Source organism: Alligator mississippiensis, chromosome 2 (assembly GCF_030867095.1).
Source record: "Alligator mississippiensis isolate rAllMis1 chromosome 2, rAllMis1, whole genome shotgun sequence".
Classification (NCBI taxonomy): domain Eukaryota; kingdom Metazoa; phylum Chordata; order Crocodylia; family Alligatoridae; genus Alligator; species Alligator mississippiensis.
This window is the reverse complement of record NC_081825.1, coordinates 257,047,986-257,070,724: the sequence shown is the minus strand read 5'-3', so window position 1 is coordinate 257,070,724 and position 22,739 is coordinate 257,047,986. Positions and strand designations below refer to the sequence as shown.

General features: G+C 42.8%; 1 protein-coding gene across 5 annotated transcripts in view; it reads left to right on the top strand.

Moving 5' to 3' along the window:
- The window catches only part of RALGAPA1 (Ral GTPase activating protein catalytic subunit alpha 1), a 223,614-nt gene that overhangs the window by 28,804 nt on the left and 172,071 nt on the right, over positions 1-22,739 (top strand). For all 5 annotated transcript variants that reach the window (XM_019488741.2, XM_019488740.2, XM_006258745.4 and 2 more), the window contains exons 9-12: positions 4,691-4,899; positions 6,651-6,890; positions 7,973-8,164; positions 11,896-12,021. In XM_019488741.2, the coding sequence (XP_019344286.1) occupies positions 4,691-4,899; positions 6,651-6,890; positions 7,973-8,164; positions 11,896-12,021 (767 nt within the window). The remainder of the gene's footprint in view (positions 1-4,690; positions 4,900-6,650; positions 6,891-7,972; positions 8,165-11,895; positions 12,022-22,739) is intronic.

The following is a 22,739-nucleotide window of genomic DNA, read 5'->3' as shown; positions in this document are numbered from 1 at the left end:
TGGAAATGTGTACAAAGAGATTGAAGAGCGGATGCTATTCAAAGCATCTGAGTGTGTGTTTTGGGGTGAAGGGGGGTTGGAAGTAGCACCAAGCAGAAGATCTCTTGCAGGCCTCCTACAGGGCAATGTCACAGAGCAAAAAGTCAGGAGGCACTCTCCAGCGAGTTGTCCCTTGTGTCAGAAGCTTCACACCATTTTAGGGATTCCCTGCAAGAGCCTGAACAAGGAAATTGAGGTGCACAAAGAAGATGACAAAGACATTGAGGAGAGAAATGCTGAGACAGATGCCTGCCCTATTTTAAACAATCAGCTGCTGTTTCAAACTCATCAGGGCCAGCGCTAATCCTAAATGACTCAGAAGAAAGCAGGGAGGAAAGGGCCAGGAGCCTTGGTAAGTTCAGTAAGCCCCACCCCTGCTTTCCCCAAATGCTTGCTTTTCCTGTCTGAATATGCACATCCCTTCTCCCTCTGTTTGGAAGTAGTGCCTTTTCTCATGAACGAGGACAAAGTAATACATTATTGCAAAGCCATTTTATTTGGTAGACTTGCATAATTGTTTCCATCAGTCAAATTTAGATATCAGAACCCATTGCTAGAGAGTACAGTTACCAAATCAGAGATTTAAAATTTAATTTAGAAAAAAACTAGTGCTCATTGTAAAAAAAAACAAAACAAAAAAAAAAAAAAAACCCCAAAAAACCCCCCGAAACAAAAACTAGACACCTAAGTCCAGCAGTATTGTAGCAAAAAAGTTTCCCTGGGAAGGTTCAGCTGCAGATAGCGCATTAGACTGAGCCTTTTCTGAAAAGGTAGGTTTGCAAACAAAATACAAAGCGATGAGTACCTGAGTCACAAATAATAATTGACTCATCCCACACTGAGTTAGGTGAGGGACATAGGGATGGGGTATCCTGAGCTTCAGAGTCCAACATTGCTTCTGGCAGGAGCAGCTAGGTCGTATGGCTTGCTTGTAAATCCTTGTGAAGCCCATCTGTGTGCAGGTCAACAAAGGTCCTTTTCTGTATGCCTGTGGGGCAGTCTGGAAATTGTTGTAGCAGGAAATCTAATCTTATTCCTTGAGAATACTAGGTAAAGCTACTTTCTTTCCTTCAGCAGGATACATTTGTACACCTTTTTAACAGTTTCCATTGCAGTACCATCCTCGTCATCACTAACCCTCTGCTGAAACAGCAACTGTCAAAATGGTTCTTTATGTGTTTTATTTGTTTTCGGGCCTGTTGATCAGTTCCAACACACTCCCTCAGAAACAGCCGCTCAACTCCCACTCCTTTCCCATCTCATTGGGCATTTATACATGTGGTCTAGGGGGAGGGGGAGGAGCTTTAGTTAAAATGCCCCTACTGCCATTTTTAAGGATGGGGACACTGGTACATGACACACTGGAGTCTGGAGTGCAATAATTACCATGCTCCAGCAGACTCAATTAATCAAGCCTGCTTCAACGTTCTGTAATTACAGTGCATCAACTCATGTATAAGTGCCAATTGGTTTTATGATATTTTGCAACTAAGTTCCAGCACCTAGAAAGTAGTGTGACTTTTTCTAATCTGCTCATTTAGAACTTTTATAGGAAGAATTGCATAGAGTTTTTGGTCATCTTTTGTTTCTTTGTGGTAGCACTGTAAATCTACTAACCTCTCTGTCTCTTTAAATCAGTGTCCTCAGCTGGATCATCTTTGAGAGGTATTGACATCTTTATCAAGACTGACATAAATCAGCAAACATACGAGATTCTTATATAGCTGCTATGGTACACTGATGCAGCTGAAAGGATGGAGAGAGAGAAAGGTGCTTTAGGACAGGGTGTTGAAAAGAGAGCGTGTTTAAGAAGAGGCATGAGAATATAACGAAGCTCCTCAAGCAGCAGACATCCTCCAAAAAGTTGTGGAACCTCATGCCCCGTGGCCCATCTACTTCGTCCTATGGAAATACCATTTGCAAGGAACTGAACACCCTGTCCAACCCAGGGAGGGCAGTACCACCATTCTCAACCATACTTCCAAGATAGAACTGCAAGAACTGTAGGCAAACTTGGAGTCCTCTCCCTGAGAACTGCATGTTTACTACAGTAGTCTTTAAGCCATGCACTACTAAGTTTTACTGTTCTCAGTATTTAAATGCCACTTAAATGGGTTTTACTATCATATATGGTCTGCTGAAATGTTTTTGCATGATGTTTGATTTGTTTGCACTGAATGAAAACACTGAACGAATCTTGCTCATTACACAAATAAAATCTTTATTTAATTGTTAAATTTCTTTCTCTGCTCAAAACTCATAGCCAATAAAATGGAGGCACTAAATGACCACCCCACTCAGCCTTTTAAAAAGGCAAAACTGCCTTTAAAAAAAAAAAGTGTGGTCATACTTCTGGACACATCACTGCAATATTTTCTTAAGCCTTTACTCAGCTGAACAGTGGGCTATAGATAATTCCCTTGTATCTATCTAGCTGTTTGAATTCAGCAATCTATCCACCTCTACCTACCATCCTGTAGACAAGGCTGCCCCTTTTGCTTAGCGAATAGTAGGCAGCTTACAGCAGTCAGCAACAATAATGGGGAAGTTTGGCTTGGTATTCCTGGCAGCTTTTCTAATGTCCAAAAGCACATTTGACAGTCATTGTACACCTGTGTAGCATCAGCTCTTCCAGATTGCCTGTATATGCCTATGTCCCCAAAAGAAGTTATTGACATTTCAACTGTGGCAATAGGAATGTGATATATGGGGTAGATTGTCCCTTCTTGAAGCTTCTGGGACAGGCTTGTGTTCCTGAATATACAAAGGTTATGTACTTTCCCTCATCAGCCAGCATTAATGTCTTGGCTACTCTGTGATCTCAGCGTCTGCATAACTAGAGAAAAAGTATCCCTTCTCCGTAATGCACAATTTGGAATATACATTCTTTCTATTTTCTTCTCCTGGTTTGGGAAGCCCATTGCTTTCTGTTGTTTCCTGCAACTTATCTAAAGTCATGACCCCTCTGTAGGAGAATGTAGTTAATGGTTCTGTACACATTAATGACCCAGGCTGACTTTCCACCGATTAATGTGTCTGGTATTACAACCTTCCATGCTGATCTCCACCTGCTTTCTCGCAGTGAGAATAGGTTTTATTCTTGTACCTGTGCACTGAAGAAGTAGTGCAAGTTTGGAATGCAACTTCAGAAACATGGCCTTCCATGTTCAGAAGTTTTGTAGCCAGTGCAGATCGTCAGATCTTCAGCACAGTGCAATCCTGATTCAGAACTAGTTTCTGAAGCCCAGAAATGACTGTTCAGGTCCGTGAACAGCTGTGAAGTCACCTGTGACTTTCTGTGTACTCTGCTAACATTGATTGTTTGCCCTCAGATATTTCTGAAGCATCTTCATTGCACAAAAACCTGCTATTTAAATTACAGCAGTATAGAAGAAACGTACAACCTGTTCATGGGTCTTTCAGGCAGTCCCGTAGCCTCTTTAGTTCCAGATTGATGGTGGGGCTAGAAGCATGAAGAATTATGAAACTTTAAGCTGTGCAAACTAAATGTATCACGTAGACAAAATGGACTTGTAAAACGTTGGCACTGGATGCCAGAATTCCTTTGTTATAACATCAACATCTGATAATGCATTGCATCAGAAAGTGGTGCTGGGTGCCACTGCATAATATATTTCACTTATGGATTGTGTAGCTGCCAAGGGCTGTTCACACTCCCTGCAGTGCAGTAGTCAGCTGCTGTCCCCAACAAAACTTTCTAGGGTCTACATGGCCTTAGGACAAAGCCTCTAAGGGTGTAAAGTGGTTGGGGAGATGAAATGCAAGCTGCTCACACGTTCCATCTGTACACACATTGAGTAACAAGGAACTTTGCGCCCTGGGTGGTGGCGGTAGTAGCAGCCTCCCTTCTTGCGCCCCCTCCAAATTGACACCTGAAGTTCATGCCCTGCTTGCCCATATCTCTGAATGCTACCGCCAACCAGGGCTGCTGTATGGTCTTCCAACCTTCTGGTAAAGACAGTGACTACAAAATAGGGATCTTTCTTCATTTTATGAAGTTTGCTTCAGCAGACCACTTGAGTAATTACAAACACTTTTCATTTTTAAATGGAAGATTGACCATTTCTTCTCACCATTTAATGAAGATGACTTGATTACTTGGGCCAGATTCCAAATTGGGTAATTATAGTCTGCCTATTTAAAATTCCCCTTATTGTGACAAGTAGAATGGTGCAGTTGTTTTGCTGGTAGCTGTGGAAACAGTTCCTAAATTTCTTTCCACATGTGGGTATGTTTCAATAATGGACCATGTAGTTTCTAAATATATAGTACCTTACTTTTAAAATAGCTTAGGGATTCATCTGAATAAAAATGTAGTTCATAAATTAAGCTTTCTTCGTTAATTATTACTCTGCAGCCTAGAGCATAAAGTTGCATGTGTCGCTTCTTTCTCGCATAGAAAATGTTTACATCCTTCTGAACTATTAATGCACTGTCTAACCTTGTGAAAGGTGCAGGCTTTTTCAGATGTGTTCTGACTTATCTCAGTTATCGACACTGTCCATCTCAGCAGATTTTAGAATTGATTTATGCACTCATAGGAGTTTCAAGAACTTAAAACCTGTATAAGTGAACTGGTATTGGAGAGGGCTTCCCTAGATTCATTTTTAATGCTTTATTTTCTTTACAGAAATACCACAGATGAGACCAAAGCCCCACTACATAATGATAAAGAAAGATGCTGAAACCAATGAAGCAATATGTTGCACAAAAGAACCTTTCCTTAAGGCTCGTGTTATTGTCATTCGATGGTTGGTATCTTTCTGGCTTGAGCCAAAACCTCATGCTGGACCTCATATTCCTGGAGTGGAAGGTGAAAATGTGCCAAAGAATATTCAGGTATCACTAAACATACATTTCAAGTGTTTTTATACATTTTGAAGTTGGCTGATTGATTTATTGAAATCTCAGTGCTGAGATATTTAACCAACATAAGGTCCTTTTATAACTTTAACTAACAAAAGATGAGAGATTTAGGAGAGTCTCCAGACCTGAATCCAATTTCGAAGGGTGTGCTTAATATTTAAATATTGTTTTGTTTTTGTACCAGAGTGAAAACATAAAATGTTACTTCCATTTATATTAATAAAAAAACTGCTTAGAACAGTACATTTTTGGTGAATTGCTAGAAAATGTTTAGGCCAGGAGCTGACATTACATTTTTCCCAGGACCAGTTGTACCTGTGTTTGTCCCGAAAGAAAAACGTCCTGAAATTTGGCATGTGCACACTTCACTTTTTCAGCCAGGGTTTAATGAGTGGCTGAATGCACTGCCACTTTTCTGCCACTGATTCAATGATTTAGTCCCAGGACAACTATTCAGATGTACTTTGCAGGACAAAATGTTTTAGCACTCTTTATCCCATGAACTTTTTTAGGGTTTGTCCCAGGACAACAGACATGAACATTTGAACCAATCGTACTTTATCCTGGGAGAAAATTGTTTCTTCTGGAATAGATACAACACCTGTTCATAACCCTACGGTAGTGGTTCACAGCCTTTTTGGACTCGGCACCTATCCATATCTGCTGTGAACTGAGCAGCACCCAATGCCAAAAAAAAATTACATATTATAGTGTAAGCACCCAAGTGGGGGTGGGGGGGATCAGCAAGGCAGGGACAAGTCTGAGCCTGTACTTACCTGCTTATCTCCTCACACTTTGCTTATGTCCTCATAACCTCACATCACCCTTCAAAGGATCTGGTTATACTGAAATCACTGCCTTACAGTAACAAGTTTCACTTGTGTAGTGTAATGCTCTTAATTTAATTTAGTACCCAGTCCAGGAATTCAGTTTCCATTTGATTTTAGTGGGACTGTGCACAAAAGTGTGCAAGATCAGGTCTTTTGTGATATCTCGGAAAACTCCAATAAATAACTGTCGCATTAAAAATTAGCAAATTGAAGGACCCACAGATTTGAATAGAAGTCTGTTCTAACTAGATAATAACCTGACTTCCTTTCAATCTGAAATCTAGTCCTTAATGGGTTTCATGGTTACAGTTTTCCTGTATTTGTTACTGCAAGGTTGTCACACTCATCAGGCCCTGTGGGCTGAATTTATGGCATGGGGCTGGTCCTTTAGGCCAAATCAGGCCCATGCACTAGCCCTGCACATCAGATGCAGCTCATGGAATGAGCCATGTGCTAGGGTTCATATCAAGACCCACAGCTGGATAATAGGGTTCCACAGGCCAGATCTTTGAATTACTAGATAAGGGAAGTTTTGATGTCTAGTATGGGTATAATGACATGACAAATGTATTATGACAGGCACCTTCAAATACACTACAGAGCTTTGGATACGTACCTTTTCAAGCAGAAGCCGTGTAGCTGTGTTGGCAACGTGCTACCAGCAGACTAATTAGTACTCCTAATTAGTATGATACTTAGCCTTCTTCATAAGGTAGTACAGATAGGCTTCACTGTTTGGGATGGTGGTTCAAAGAGCAGTATGGCATGGTAAGCTTGCAGTTGTAGCCATGCTGTATTTCTTAGGTTGTCTGTGGAATTTATTCTGTGTTTTAACAATTGTCTTATTATATTGGTGGAATTAATTTTACTTTTTGTTTTACATTTTGCTTTCAGAGAGCAGCTGCTAGCATGGCTTCAAGGGAAGACAGCAAAAATGACAATAGTGATAGACAAGATAGAAATGCAGAACCAGAACAATCTCATTCTAATACTAGCACCCTGACAGAAAGAGAGCCAAGTTCCTCTAGCCTCTGCAGTATGGATGAAGAACACCTAACTGATATTGAAATAGTCCGTAAAGTCTTTTCTTCTAAAAGAAATAATGTTAACTTTCTTACTGAGATATTTCGACAGGTAAATAACCCATCAGTGCATGTTTTTGTTTAAGTATAACTCTAATCCCATTACAGCTTTAAGTTCATTCTGTGCTGAGCAGCACACTTTTCAATGCAACAAAATATTTTATTGTCCTTTTCACTATTTATATTGCATTTATATTTAGGAATGTGGAAAAATTGTTGCTTTAGATTAGTAAAGTTTGACATCTCTCTTTTTACCTCTTTCATGCCTTCATGAATTCAAAAGGAAAAAATACTTTATAATAATGAATATAAAAATCTTTGTTTCTGCTTCCTGGATTTGTTATAATTCCAGGAACATTTAACTTTAAGTGTAATTTTGACGGAATACGTTGGTCTGTTGTAGCAATATGCATGTGTGAAGTTAACCTTTAACTGTGGATGATCAGGGTTAAAAGTTGGAGTGATTTTTGCAGGGGTTTTGCTACATTTGTATCGCTACAGGTTGGTGCTATACTGAATTGTTACAGTGTAATAGTTGCTGCATGGTCTGTAGCAGCGGGCAACAGCTTCCCCCCAGCAATTTGAAACCACTCCAAGTGATCATTTGTCCATGTTCTTTATTAACACAGTGGTGACGTAGTGTTACTTCCTGAAGTGGATGGTATCTTTCAGCAAGCTGACTTCCGAATGTACTTTTTTTTTCAAGGCTGTAATTCTGAAGAAAAGGTTTTACTTTCAGTTCTGCAACTCTTAGAATTTCATTTTAATGACAGTAGAACAGATGGTTATTTGTTATATTATTTGAACTGATGATTAAGAACCCTATTACCCACTACTCTTACAATTTCCACACAGAGAATGGGATGCAGCAGAATCTCCTGTTCAGCTTTTTCTTTCTTCTGATGAGGGTTTGTGATAAGGCTTTTTTTTTATAGATCCTCACCCTGCTAGCCTTTTCTGAGATGCTTCAAATGTGTCTTTTGTAGCATATTGATATAATATGGCAATAGATAGATCTGTAATTGTTTGCTACTAGCATTAGAGTGAGGATTGAGCAGTTTGGTTCTAACTTGTCTCCCAATAATAAAATTGTGTGATTTTTTTTTTGCTTTTGTTTGGGTTTTTTCCTACTAGGCATTTTTGTTGCCAATTTGTGAAGCAGCTGCCATGAGGAAAGTGGTGAAAGTATACCAGGAGTGGATACAACAGGAAGATAAACCTTTATTTATGAAAGAACCTGAAGAAATAATGCAGTCTACAAATATAGATTGTGATGAAAATGTTGCAGAGCATAATTCAGTAGAGACGGCAAGAGAGAGAGAGGAGGTAAAAAAAAAAACCAAAAACACTTTGAAGTTTAAAAGACTTTTTTTTAAAGTTCCCAACCCCTTTTAAAACAGGCACTTCATTTAGCAGTCTGGTTGTCTAGAGATTAAGGACAATCAATGAAAGGAATCATTGAGATACACTTTTATGCCTTTTTATAATTTTTATCCTCAAGTGTGACTAAATAGAGCCACAGAATATCATAGTGGCTGTGGTGCTATTTCTTTCAGTCCGTGCCATCACCTCACATTTTTGTCCCATTTAGGTTGGTTGTGCATTATTGTAGGCAAAAAGGGCTAGTTTTATAACTGATTTTTAGGGGCAAAAACTAATTTAAAACAGGGCTGTTCTGTAGTTTTCTTATTTCATATTTAACTTTGTGTGAGAGTTTTCACAAGTAGAAATGCAGGTTAAGCCCCCAGATTCCATGCATTTCTCCACCCCCTCCCAAGCAGAAGTTGGGCATTTAATTTCTCCTGTACCTTTTGAAAATCTAACCCTAGCTCTCTGGTTAGAATGGTGGAACTTGTTTTGACAGTGCATATATATTCTGACAGAATTTGACACTGTACTCATCCACCCATAACAAGCTTCCTAAAAGAAAATTCCCTAGTCTGGGAGTTTATATGCATTTTTTAACTGAAGGTGTTCAGAACCTCAGTCACTTATGCTTTGTAGACTTTATAGTGAGCAGTACCTGCACAACCTTTATGAAACCCCTCATTGTTTGTCATGCTCCAGGTTCTGAGACTGAGCCTATTGGCATAGCAGGCATTTAAGACAGTTGGTGTGGCCATCTACAGTGTACATTGCCTAGTCATATGAGAGGCAGAATGAGGATGCCTCATTCAACGTGTATTAAGTCAGATGGTACAGACCCAAATGTAAACTGTTTTCCCAAAAGAATAAAGAAAAACAGAATGGGGAGAACTATAAAAACTGGATCAAAACAATAACTAAAATCAAGAAAGAATAGTTTACAGAAAACAATACATTTAGTGCCAGAGCTGTATTCTAGTGCAAACAGCAGAAGTCTGTCTCAAGTCAAAGGCAGTTGAGAGGAATTAAGTAGAAGTGCATGCTACTTTTATATCCTTTGTGCAAAGCACAAGCAAGGACAAGAACTTATCAGCCAATGAGGACAAGCCAAGTATGAGCCAACAGTGTACTCTTGTTTCATAAAAAGCCAACAGTATAGTGGGTTGTCTTAACATGAGTGTCACTTGTGAATCAAGGGAAATGATTCTTTTAGTCTGTTTGGCACTTGTGAGGCCTCACTTGGAGTACTGTATCCAGTTTTGGGCCCCAGGGTTCAAGAAAGATGTAGATACACTGGAAAGAGGCCAGCAGAGAGTGACACAATTTATTAGATGCCTGGGAAGCCTGACTTATAATGGAAGGCTGAAAGAACTAGGGTTATTTAATCTAGAGAAGAGCAGACTGAGTGGGGATTTAATTATTGCCCTTCAGGTATTTGAAGATTGATATAGAGGGGATGGAAATAGACTATTCTCTATGGTCACAGGAGACTAGACTAAAATCAATGACCTCAAGTTGCAGCAGAGGAAATTTAGTTTAGAGATTAGGAGGAACTTTCTCATTATGAGGTTGGTCAAGCATTGGAATAGACTGCCAAGACAAGCTGTGGAATCTCCATACCTGGAAATTTTCAAGAGCAGGTTAGATAAATATTTGGCTGGGATGTCTTAGTCAGTGAGTTCCTGTCCTGCATTAGGTGGCCTGGCATGGATGCAATCCCCACCCTTCTCAGGCAACATCACTGAAGGGGCAGCAGCCAGGAACATTTTGGGCATTTATACACATGCTCCAGGAGTGGGGCGGGGGGAAGGGGGGGTGCTTTAATTAGAGTGGCTCTCAGTGCCACTCTAATTAAAAGCACCTGGAGCGTCGTGTATCAGCATCCCCATGCTGAAAAATGGTGGTGGGGGCACTTCAACTAAAGCTTGTTCAATGAACTTTAGTTAAAGTGCCCCTGCTGCCATTTTTCAGTGTGAGTACACTGATACATGTGATTCTGGAGTCTGCTGGAGCACAGTAATTACCATGTTCCAGCAGATTTGATTAATTGAGTCTGCTCTGATGCACTGTAATTACAGCACATTGGAGCAACCATGCCTATAGGTGCCAGAGGCAAGTAAGAATTCCACCCTCTGCCCTCTTACCCTCCCTGCCAGGTGGCACTTCCCATCCATCACTGCCATTGTCTCCGACTGTTCTGGGGTTACAGACAGGATAAAGGCCAAGAACCTCCAGATGCACTTCTGCCTACTCCAGCTGGGCTCTACGCAAAGCTGGGATTAGCCAGTAAGAGCAGTAACATCAGGCATGTCCCTTCTCCCTTCTCAGTTCTCTGAGTGTTCCCTGACAGCCAGAGAGCAGGTGCAGGGGAAGGTGAGCCTGGCTCCATATGCAGTCTGGCTGGAGCAGGGAGGAATGGCTTTGGAGCTCCACTATCCCACCTTGCTGCTGGCAGTGTTGGCAAAGGAGGAAGGGAGAGAATGTACCACTAAGCAAGGGAGGGAGGGAAGATTCTTACCTGTTTGAGGGACTTTAAAAATTAAAGTTCCTCAATGCTGCTCCAGTGGTGCAGTCTGCCTGGTGTGATGGGGAGAGGTGGGGAGCCCAGGGTGCAACCACCCCTGCAGTGCAAGTCACCTCCCCTTTCCAAAATCCTGGATCTGTTCATGTGCTAAGGTTAGAACATTCTGAGTTATAAGTGCCTGAGATATATATGCATTAACAGTGGAATGTGCCTGTGGGCAATACTTGAAGAAATTACAAGTTTTTTCCAGTAACTAGCCACACTGTTGAAAGATGGTTGAAGTTGATCTGTTCTATTTTAATTCCATTCAGTGTAAATGTAAGCATAGTAGCATTTATATTGGAAAAATATTGTTGCATATCTTGGAGGCATTGTGAGGCACACAGGCTGAAGGGTAGATGCTCCAAAGCCAAGTCCTGTACCACTTAAGCCAATGGCAAAAACTCCTATTTACTTTAGTCAGAACAGGATCAGGTAGGTCCTTAATGATTAAAATATGCACTAGTTGCATATTAATATGGTACCTGGTGTGGCTTTTAGCATATGGTCTTCAATGTAAGTTAATTTTAAACTTTAGTGTTTGCTGTACAGACGTTAACAGTCTTCTTTCCTTTCAAATCATATTGATCATTCTACTGTTCAAGCTATCTTGTCTTCTTCAGTTTTTTTTTCTCTGTTAGCTATTCCTGGGAGTATTGTATTCTCTAATTTCACAGCCCTGCAGACTGTTTTTTAGGCCTAGAAGTGCCTGCTTTTTCTACAGACCTGAAGAAAAATGCACTGCCTACAAAAACTCTCTAAGCCTATCCCAGCTATGCAGCTGGTCCAATATAGGATACTACCCACAAAAATTCTTGTTTCTCACAAATTTTAAATATATATTTTCAAAAATTAATTTAAGGGGTGACTTGCTGAATTTATAAATTCTCCATATGAAAAACAGTTCCAAAAGAAGATGAGGAAAAGTAGTGAACAAAAACTGAGGGAAAGTTTTTCTCCAAATACTTTAAATATTTACATTTGAGCCAGCCTGCACTTTCAGTAGTCATTTTCAGTTCTTTCTTTAAAAAATAAAATAAACAAAAAGCCTACCAAAAACAAAGCTTGTGTAATTTTTATTTGCACTTGTTTCTCTATGGGAGTTTAAGAAACACTTTTTATGCTTCAGGAAAAAACGACAAATTCTAGTCACATCCAGAATTCAAGTTGGACAAGAAATGGCTGCTATCAAAATATATCCGAAGTAGATATTGAAGAGCAAAGTGTACGAGCGGGAATGCAGTCAGTATTGCAGGTATGGAATGCACTTATTTCATAATTTTATATTCTTATTTTAAAGCATTTTTTCTTTAACATTGCTTAAAAAAAAGTATTAAAGGAATGCAACAGAATTATGTTACAGAATGAGTCACCAGATTTTCCATAACATTGTAGATATGCTAGATTGGTTGTAGACTTGATTAGTAACATGTGGAGAGTAACTTTATATCTAGACCAGTGGTCTCCAACCTTTTTATGGTGAAGATCACTTTTTATAAGTAAAGGGCACCCCAGAATCTACCACGCCTTCCCCCTGCCTCCCGGACAAGCCGCCCAGGCTGTGATCCCACTCGCCCAGCCTGGCCCGGGCGGCAGGGGGCATGGCTCAGCCTAGCTGCGTGCGTCCTGCCACGGAGCCTCTGACGGACTGAGATTGGCTGTCAGAGATTCCACAATGGACCAGTCAGTCGAGATAGACTGGTTGGTGACCACTGCTCTAGACCAAGCACATGCAGTAGCATAATACCGAGTCAGAGAGAAACACTTAGGAGCATATTTCCTTATTTTTAATCATAGCTATTAACACTTTATTTACATTTTAATTTCAGTGTTTTATGAAATACAAGGACTGTAGGATTTTGGATGGCTACTTTTAATAAGAAATAGCTTGTATAACACTATTCCTTCGACGGAATCGAAGGATGAGGAAGTAGAATGATTGTGGGTTAGGTTACATGGGGGGCAAGGAGAAAGGGATTTGGTGGTAGGGGTCTGCTACAGACCCCCACACCAAGGGGAAGAACTAGATTCGGGGCTCCTGAGGCAGCTCTCGGAGACCATAAAAGCTAAGGAGGCGGTAGTCATGGGGGGACCTAAACTACCCAGACATCTGCTGGGAGACGCAGACAGCGAAGTCCCACCGTTCACGCAGGTTTCTAACCTGTGTACAGAACCTCCACCTGACACAGGAGGTACACGGTCCCACTAGGGGGAATGCCTTACTGGATCTGGTATAGGCAATGGGGGATGACATGGTAGGGGACCTACAGATCGGTGGCCATCTGGGAGACAGTGATCACCTAATAATAGAATTCTTCATAAGACGTCGAGTGGGTAAGGTAACTAGTAGGGTGAAAGTGCTAGACTTCAGGAAAGCTGATTTCAATGAACTCAGGGGATTAGTCAAGGACGCACTGCAGAGTAGGAGTTTTGAAGTGATGGGAGCCCAGGAAGGGTGGCTGTGCCTTAAGGAAATGATCCTTCGGGCACAAAGCGAGACGATCCCGATGCGAGGAAAAAGAGGGAGAGGGGCCAGGAGGCTTCCTTGGCTGACCAGAGAAATCCAGGGCAGCCTACGGGCCAAAAGGGGAGTACATAAAAAGTGGAAACAGGGAGAGATCACCAGAGAGGAGTATACCTCCTCTGCTCGCGCTTGTAGGGAGGCAGTTAGATGGGCCAAAGCCACCATGGAGCTGAGGATGGCATCCCAAGTAAAGGATAACAAGAAATTGTTTTTTAGATATATAGGGAGTAAAAGGAAGGCCCAGGGAGGAATAGGACCCCTACTAAATGGGCAGAAGCAATTGGTGATGGACAGGGGGGACAAGGCTGAACTCCTCAACGAGTTCTTTGGCTCAGTGTTCCTAAGAGAGGGGCAAGACAAGTCTCTCACTGGGATTGTAGAGAGGCAGCAGCAGGATGCCAGACTACCGTGCGTGGACCCTGAGATGGTGCAGAATCACTTGGAAGAACTGGATGCCTTTAAGTCAGCAGGCCCGGATGAGCTCCATCCGAGGGTACTGAAGGCAGTGGCCGACATCATTGCACAGCCACTGGCAGGAGTATTTGAACGCTCGTGGCGCACGGGTCAAGTCCCGGAGGACTGGAAAAGGGCCAATGTGGTCCCCATTTTCAAGAAGGGGAGGAAGGAGGAGCCGGGCAACTATAGGCCAGTCAGTCTCACCTCCATCCTTGGCAAAGTCTTTGAAAAAATTACCAAGGCTCACATTTGCGAGAGCCCAGTAGGACAAATTATGCTGAGGGGAAACCAGCATGGGTTCATAGCAGGCAGATCATGCCTGACTAATCTAGTCTCTTTTTATGACCAGGTTACGAAACGCCTGGACACAGGAGTAGGGGTGGATGTCGTATACGTAGACTTAAGGAAGGCCTTCGATACGGTATCCCCCCCCATACTGGTGAACAAGTTAAGAGGCTGTGACTTGGATGACTACACAGTCCGGTGGGTGGCGAATTGGCTAGAGGGTCGCACCCAGAGAGTCGTCGTGGATGGGTCGGTCTTGACCTGGAAGGGTGTGGGCAGTGGGGTCCCACAGGGCTCGGTCCTTGGACCAATACCCTTTAATGTCTTCATCAGCGACTTGGACAAGGGAGTAAAGTGTACTCTGTCCAAGTTTGCAGATGACACAAAGCTGTGGGGAGAAGTGGACACGCCGGAGGGCAGGGAACAGCTGCAAGCAGATCTGGACAGGTTGGACAAGTGGGCAGAAAACAACAGAATGCAGTTCAACAAGGAGAAATGCAAAGTGCTGCACCTAGGGAGGAAAAATGTCCAGCACACCTACAGCCTAGGGAATGACCTGCTGGGTGGCACGGAAGTGGAAAGGGATCTTGGAGTCCTAGTGGATTCCAAGATGAACATGAGTCGGCAGTGTGACGAAGCCATCAGAAAAGCTAATGGCACTTTATCATGCATCAGCAGATGCATGACAAATAGATCCAAAGAGGTGATACTTCCCTTCTATTGGGCGCTGGTCAGACCGCAGTTGGAGTACTGTGTGCAATTCTGGGCGCCGCAATTCAAGAGGGATGAAGATAACCTGGAGAGGGTCCGGAGAAGGGCCACTCGTATGGTTAAGGGCTTGCAGGCCAAGCCCTATGGGGAGAGACTGGGGCACCTGGACCTCTTCAGCCTCCGCAAGAGAAGGTTGAGAGGCGACCTTGTGGCTGCCTATAAGTTCATCACAGGGGCACAGAAGGGAATTGGTGAGGTTTTATTCACCAAGGCGCCCCCAGGGGTTACAAGAAATAATGGCCACAAGCTAGCAGAGAGCAGATTTAGACTGGACATTAGGAAGAACTTCTTCACAGTTCGAGTGGCCAAGGTTTGGAACGGGCTCCCAAAGGAGGTGGTGCTCTCCCCTACCCTGGGGGTCTTCAAGAGGAGGTTAGATAAGCATCTAGCTGGGGTCATCTAGACCCAGCACTCTTTCCTGCCTATGCAGGGGGTCGGACTTGATGATCTGTTGAGGTCCCTTCCAACCTAACATCTATGAATCTGTTTTATGGTTTGCAGTAGAAAACCCCATCCTTCTATTGTTAGTCCCTCGCCCGGGCGCTCTGTATTTCCCTATCGGCTTTGTCATCTTTTTTCTTGGATTTACAATCCTAAACATCTTCTAATAAAAGTCAATTTGTTCTAGTAAAGGTTAACTAGAGTTAACAGTCTTGTTCCTGCAGTTGATATTTTCTATTGCTGATGCTGGCACAGAGGCTGATTATTTTGGACAGTTCCGAGGATTAATTGTAGGGGATTTTTTTTTCATTTTTATATTAAAAAAAAAATAAAATAATTTATTTTTTTTTCTTCTTGCCAGTAACTAAAAATTCTTGTAGGTATGCTTAATGTATGGTGAAGTCCCACCATTGAACTCTTAGTTACACAATTGATCATGTACATAGATAATCCTACCATGAGCAGGGAGTTGTACTAGATAATCTCCTGAGGTCCCTTGCAGCTCTACTATATACATGATTTCATGATCGTAACTCATAAGCGTAAATCTCTTCAATATTGGGCACAATATCTGGTTCAATATCTTCATCAACAGTCTAGAAGATGGGATGGGGGCACCCTCAGCAAGTTTGTGGATGACACCAAGCTGGAGGGAGTAGTAGATAGGCTGGAGGATAGAGCTAAGATTTACTAGCAGCAGCATCACATTGAAGGCTCATGTTCATCTTGCGGTCAATCATGACCCCCAAGTCCCTTTCATCTATAGTGCTAACCAGCGTAGCACTGCCGAGCCCATAAGCATGCTGCAGGTTTTTCCTCCCAAGGTGGAGAATCTTGCATTTTTCAGTATTAAACACCATCAGGTACTCATCTGCCCATTTCATGAGCCTGTCAAGATCTGCCTGGATCACCCTCCTGTCCTCAGGTGTGGATGCTTTACCCCAGAGTTTGGTGTCATTACCGAACTTGACTAGCCCACTCCTGACACCAATGTCTACATCACTGATGAAGATGTTAAAGAGTATAGGCGCTAGGACAGCCTTGAGGGACCCCACTGGTCACCACGCACTGGATAATATAGTTGGGATAGTTCTGCTTTCAGGGAGCTGGACTACATGACCTCCTGAGGTCCCTTCAAACCATAATTTTCTTTGACTCTGACTTAAATATCCACTGACAATGCTTACTTGGCCTGCTTCAGTTACTAGCAAAGAAAAAGCCTCTTACTATCTCCAAAGCTGTACAACCTTCTCAAAAGGTGGCTGTGACTGCCCCAAGCCCACTCATTATCCTCTTATTTACAAGGTAACATTAGATTGAATCACCCTTTTCCCGCATCTCTGACCATGGGGAAAGACAATGGGAAAGGGCACCCTTGAGCATTGCCCTTCAGCAGCATCTGCTATAAGCACTCATCCTAGGGTGACTTGTGATCCTTTTTAAAGCCTACAGGCTCAGTAGGGATACCTGTTCTCTGGGAAAAAAATAGAGTACAACCAAACAGTGGACATGGTGATCGGTGGCAGGAGGGCAAGCAAGGACTGACAGCCCAGATTGCTCTCCAGCCCTGATTGCTCTTCCTGTCTCCAGTGTTATAGCCTTATCTCCCTTGCTGTCAGCCTCTGCAGGAGCCAGAGCTGGAGCTGCTGTGGCGACAGTAGTGGTAGAAGCTCTGGTTCCAACCTGGGGTACATGGTGGTGGCAGTTCTGGCTGCAATCTTAAGGCTTCAGCCCCCACCATATGCCCCAAGTCAGAGCCAGAGCTGCTTCTGCAGCTACCATGTGCTCTGGATTGACACCAGAGCTGCCAGTGCCACCACTTTTTTGTGCTCCAGGCTAGATCTAGCCCACAGTGAGCCCTGTGGTTCAGATCTGCCTGGGGCACAAGGTGAGTTTGACACTCCTGATCTAAACTAACCTTCATCTGGTCTGAGGTCCAGTGTTGAGGCCTTTATCAGGGTCTGAAGTGATGTCTCTATTGAGTTCTCTTTCATAGCATCCACTATGTTTTACAAATGTACTGGGTAGACAAATTGTATATTGGATGAAAACATTATTAGGAGGACATTAAAGGATCTGGTAGAATAAGTCCTGAGAGAATAAGTACCATTGTTTCAATGTGAAAAATGTGTTCTTTCTTTGATATAATGGGCATTACTCTTGGGTTAATCCAAGACATTGGTCAAGCATCCACAATTTTGAAAAACTATCTGGAGAAATGGATAAGATTAGACATGCTTTAAGATCCAAAAGTATATGTGCTGCTTATGGGAGTGATCTGGGTGAGAGGACAAACTGGATCAATCAAGAGTGGCACCTGACCAATGAAGGTAATGTACGGTCTTTAAATTTATTGACTCTTATTTTCAGTGTGTATTTGGAAATAAAAAGAGGATTACTGGGAGTTAGCATTATTATATCCCGAGAACTGTGGCTACTCATAAAACCGCATGGGTCCAAATTCCCAGAGGTGGGTAAGGCTGCCATTGTTGTCTGGAATATTTTTTTCCCTTGGCAAAAAAAAAAAAAATATATATATATATAATATAATCACTAATCAGACTCCCAGTCCTGTTCCCTCTGCAGTCAAATTTCTGTTTTGCTATAACTTGCCAGAGGCAAAACATTTTAAGCTTCCTCTTAGCTGAGCATATTAACGTAGCTTCGTCTTACAGCTTTAGTCTAGACCTTCTTATTCTAATAGCAGCTTCTTTAACCTCTACACTATTCTTTTCCTACCTACCGTGGGAGGAAGAGTTGTACTGTTACCAAACACATCCACAAGTGGTAGGTAGTGGATTGACCTTCAGGGAGGGTTAGATGCAAAATAAGCAGAGGTGAGTGATGGATAAGTCACAGACCAAGCAGTGGCAGCACCACCAGGATGTGGTGGGGACAGCAGATAGCCGTGGTTTCCCTCTTGAAAAGCCACATATATCCTTTGAGGGTGCTGTGACATGGTGAGTACAAGTCGCCACTATAATAAACCTAGCCCACAGCTGTGGGTCTACAAGTCCTCAACAGCAGAGTAGGCAAAAGAAAATGTTAGTATCTCAATGGCTGAGAAGGTGGATGAAGGCCAGAAAGAGATCCCCATTTGGTCTCCTTGCCAGTGGATTAAGGTTCCGTTGTGTCAAGAGCTGTGTGGAAGCTGTGTGCAACAGCCTCTCCACAATAAAAGAAGTCTTCCATGTCTACCTACCATACTTACTCAAATATAGTATTGGGTGTATAGTATATTGTATATACTGTATATTGTATATGGTATAGCTCATTGTCTTGCATTCGAATACAAAGAAACCTCATTAAATACGTCATCTATTGTTAAACTGCTGTCAAAAGCAGCCTGTGCTCAGTAACCAACCACTTATGAAGTTGATTTTAAATGCAGCCAACACTGAGCATGACTGTAAAACACATAGCATATACTGGGCAAATTTGGGGAACCTACCACAAGAATAGCCTTGCGCTGCCCACCTGAATAAGGTATATGGCAGTGCCGATTGTGCTTAGTCCCCCTCAGTGCTGACTCTTTTTCAAGTCATCATGAGCCAGTATAGTGAATGCATTTTCACTTAGTTTTTACTCCCAGAGCTGAGTTGTACCTTTCTTTCCCATTTCCAATGATTTCTGTTCACCAGCCTTAAATGTCTGGCAAACATCACCTAATGGGGCCTTAAACCTGTTCACCCCCCTGTCTCTGCCTGTTGCATATGATTAATGTGACCCATCTTCCATGAGGTTGCCCTGCATCTCATCTGCGTATACATTTTTGGAGGATCCCAGGACTTGTGACAAGAAAACCCAGGTCCAGTCATGACTGGTGGAATAATTAGCATGTGGATCCTTTGCGGGGGGTGTCTGGAGTGTACATACATAATGAGCAGCAGCACTGAGCTGTGGGGTCACCATTACTTTAAATGCTGTTGACTCTGGTGGCGCCTGGTCCAGTGAACTATATGGTAAATCAAGAGCCTTTTTGCTTTGGGCTAATACTGTGCACAGCCTCTTGAAGGCTCAGGACAAGCGTTGTGGCTTCTTAACCTGGCAGGGAAAATACCATGCATCTGTGTCCATGAAGGCAGTTTTCCTGAACCACATCCCGGGAGAGCTGCTCTTTTGGCGTGGTTCAATACCCACTGAGGTATAGCTGCTTTAAGCCCACTTTATGGAAATAGGAGTCTCCTCGCTTGCTTTGAGGGCTTTATGGCTAAGGCTTTATGGCATCTGAACCCCAAGCCTCGGGGCTTGGGCCTGCAAGTAGGATGCCTGCCAAAGGATTTGGAAACATCTGAAGACCCACGTGTGGGTGGAGGATGTTTGGCAGTAGTAGGGCCACTTATGGTTCTGGACTCTTGGATTTGGAATTAGTTTTGCTAAATTGGCCTCGGATACGAATTAAAAAAATAAAAAAAAGATAGTGTGTACTATATGTAGGTATATACAAAAGTGCTGTTAATGTATGGAAGTACCTATGCTAAAACTTAAAAAAAAAGGTAAATTGCGTCAACCTTGAGTGAACTAAGTCATTGGGTATCCATAATAATTTGTCTATATGCAAATTTCTATAGACATGTTTAGGAGGAGGGAAGGGGCTGCAGGGAGAAGATGTTAGGGGCAGCAGAAGGCAAGGAGGTTACCTGATCATGTCCCCTCTACACACACACCCCTGATTTATTTTCCGTTGTAGCAGTGGGAGGGGGACAAATTCAAGGCAAACATCCAATAATGAGATTCAGTACCTGGCAAATTACAACATTTATACATTTTCCATGCATAGAATCTAATTACTGGGGGAAGTCTTGTATTCATGGTTGTCTTACATTCGAGTAAATATGGTATTGTGAGCCCACACTCTTCTTCTTATCCCTGTCCAAAGAGCTTTCTTCAATGTATATTGAAGTCAACAAGAGAACTCCCATTGAGGTAAATGAACAATGTGAGTCAGGACTTTCACCTATATTTTTTCTGAGACAGAGCTGAGATACCATCCTCATGCCAAGAAGGATCAGTCCTACAAACTGTATTTTCTGATTCCAAGTCTTGGACTATGGTAGTTCATGAAAAGTTTCATTTTAAAATATATTACATTTTGCCTTTTTTTTCTAAGGACTGTAAATATTAAAATTGACACCTGAAATGTTTTGAATTAGCTGATGATTTTAGGCACTGGAAAAAAAAAACAGAAAAACTGCTCATATCCAGAGACAGGTATTTTAAACTAACACAGATAAGTTTGTAGTAGGGCTGTGCGAAGCTTCAGTTGCTGATTCGATTTGGAGGAGATTTGACCCTATTCAGCACCTGAATCTCCAAATCGAATCAGGAGACCCTTTAATCTCTCCAAATTAAATCAGAAGCCTCTGAATCAATTTGGAGAGATTCGACAATTCGGCCATAGACACAGCTTTATATGTTTTTTCTACGTACCTCAAGGTACTAGGTGCAGCTCGTGAATGCTGAGATGGTGGGGCAGATGGAGCATCCCACAGGAGCGCAGGGAAGTCCCCTGCACGCTCAGTGGTGAACCTGGAAGTGGACCAGAAGTATTTCCAATCCTCAGTGGACCCGGCAATAGAGTGCACAGGGGACCTGCCCCCCCGGCTAGGCGACTGGTGCCTTGTGGGTCTGGAGGAGCACCCAGGATCCCCCCCATGGCCGATAGCTGAGGTCGGGGGGGGGGGGAGGGGGGGGGAGTCCCCTGCGTGCTTGACGTGGACCCAGAAGTGGACCAGAAGTACTTTTAGTTCACTTCCAGGTTTGCCACCAAGCGCGCAGTGGGATCCCCCGCACTCCTGTGGGACACTCCATCTGCCCCACCATCTCAACGTTCACAAGCTGCGCCTGGTACCTTGAGGTATGTAGAAAAAAACATATAAAGCTGTCTATGGCTGAATCACTGATTCTCTGAATCAGAATCAAATCTTCAGATTCAGATTTGGCCAAATCAAATCGGGACAGTGATCCGAATCAGCGAATCAAATCACTGTCCCCTGAATCTAGCTGAATCCTAATCAAATACAGCCCACTTCGCACACCCCTAGTTTGTAGCACAGCCTGTTGTTTGAGACTTGCTAAAGTCACTATTTCCTTTTCTTTTTCTCCATGTGCTGCTGCAGTGGTAGCCTTCTGACTTTAGCCTAAATGCAGACCTAGACAAATGTACATTGAAATGGCTTCAAAAGTGTGGAGGGGGAAGCTGCTGCTTGCCTATGCACAGTAGGTGTTACCTGGAACTGCTACATGGGTATGAGGTACAAGTAGTGATACAAGTGAGCTAAATCATCCCAGCTTTAACTCTGATTAATCCAAAGTTAAAGCTATTTTGCTGCACTTGTATTGCTACAAGCTTGGGCAGACATAATAGTTACAGCTTCTGAGCAGCAGCAGCAGCTGTCTGTCTTCTTCTGAAGGCACTAAAAGTGGATGTTATCAGTGCTGTGTCCTGTATGTTTCAGGAATTTCAAGCTGCTGAAATGCATTAAATTTTGTTGCTAGATCATTCTCTTGTCTTAGAAAAACCTCCCCATTCTTTCAAACATTATATGCATCCCAGCATTGGAAAGGCATCTCATTTCTCTGTCAGGATAAAGAAGGTATATTCAAACCTTTTTCATCTCTTTTGAAGGCAGTAATTTAAAATCAAGTCTTGGAATCATCCTGGTATAATTTCATACCTAAACCGCAAAGTCCAACAACCAGGATCACTAAGAATTGATGTGATGGTGTACACCAATAATTTCTCTGAGTGGCATAGGAATAGTTTCATTTTTGGTATGAGTTCTGGACATTGTACATCTTGGCAGGACAGCCAGTACAAACATCAAGAAAGTGACATTTGTAATCAAATCAAAGGCTGTGTACACACATTCACATTATCCAGGACAACTCTCCCAGGTTTGTTTTCCTAAGAGAAAAACTGACCTGTACAGAAGTTCAAGCAAAGTGCCTTCAGTGAGGATGCTGGGTTGCCAGGAGTCCCTAGAGCATACAGCCCAGAAGTCAGTGTAGGCAGGAATCTTTAGGTTTGGAGAAGGTGGAGGCAGGGTCTATGCTGTGCACAGTGTCCTCTAGCCTTCCTCTCCCCTGTGCTGTGTTTCAGCCCAGATGTGGCTGGGCAGGGAATATGCCTGTATGCTTCCCAGCACCCAAGTGCTGCAGCGTGATTCAGGCAGGAAACAAACCAGGAGTAGAGCATGCCTCCTAACTGCTTCAGCACTGAGCTTTTCCAGCTTGAAGCACTCAGGGTGGCATGTTCTGTTTCCTGCTTGACTGGGACTGACGCATTACATCTCCCCTTGAGGGAGTGAGAAAGAGAAGCAAGCAGCAAAGCACACTGGCTGCTTGTAGGGAAGTTCCGTCTCCCAAGAGAGATTCTCTTGTAGCCTGTTTGGTTGATGTGCTTGATTCTTTGGTAGGTAGAGAATAAACAAATTTCACCAACAGGTCTGCAGCAGCTGAAGTTCTTATTTACACACACTTAGCTTAGAGAAACT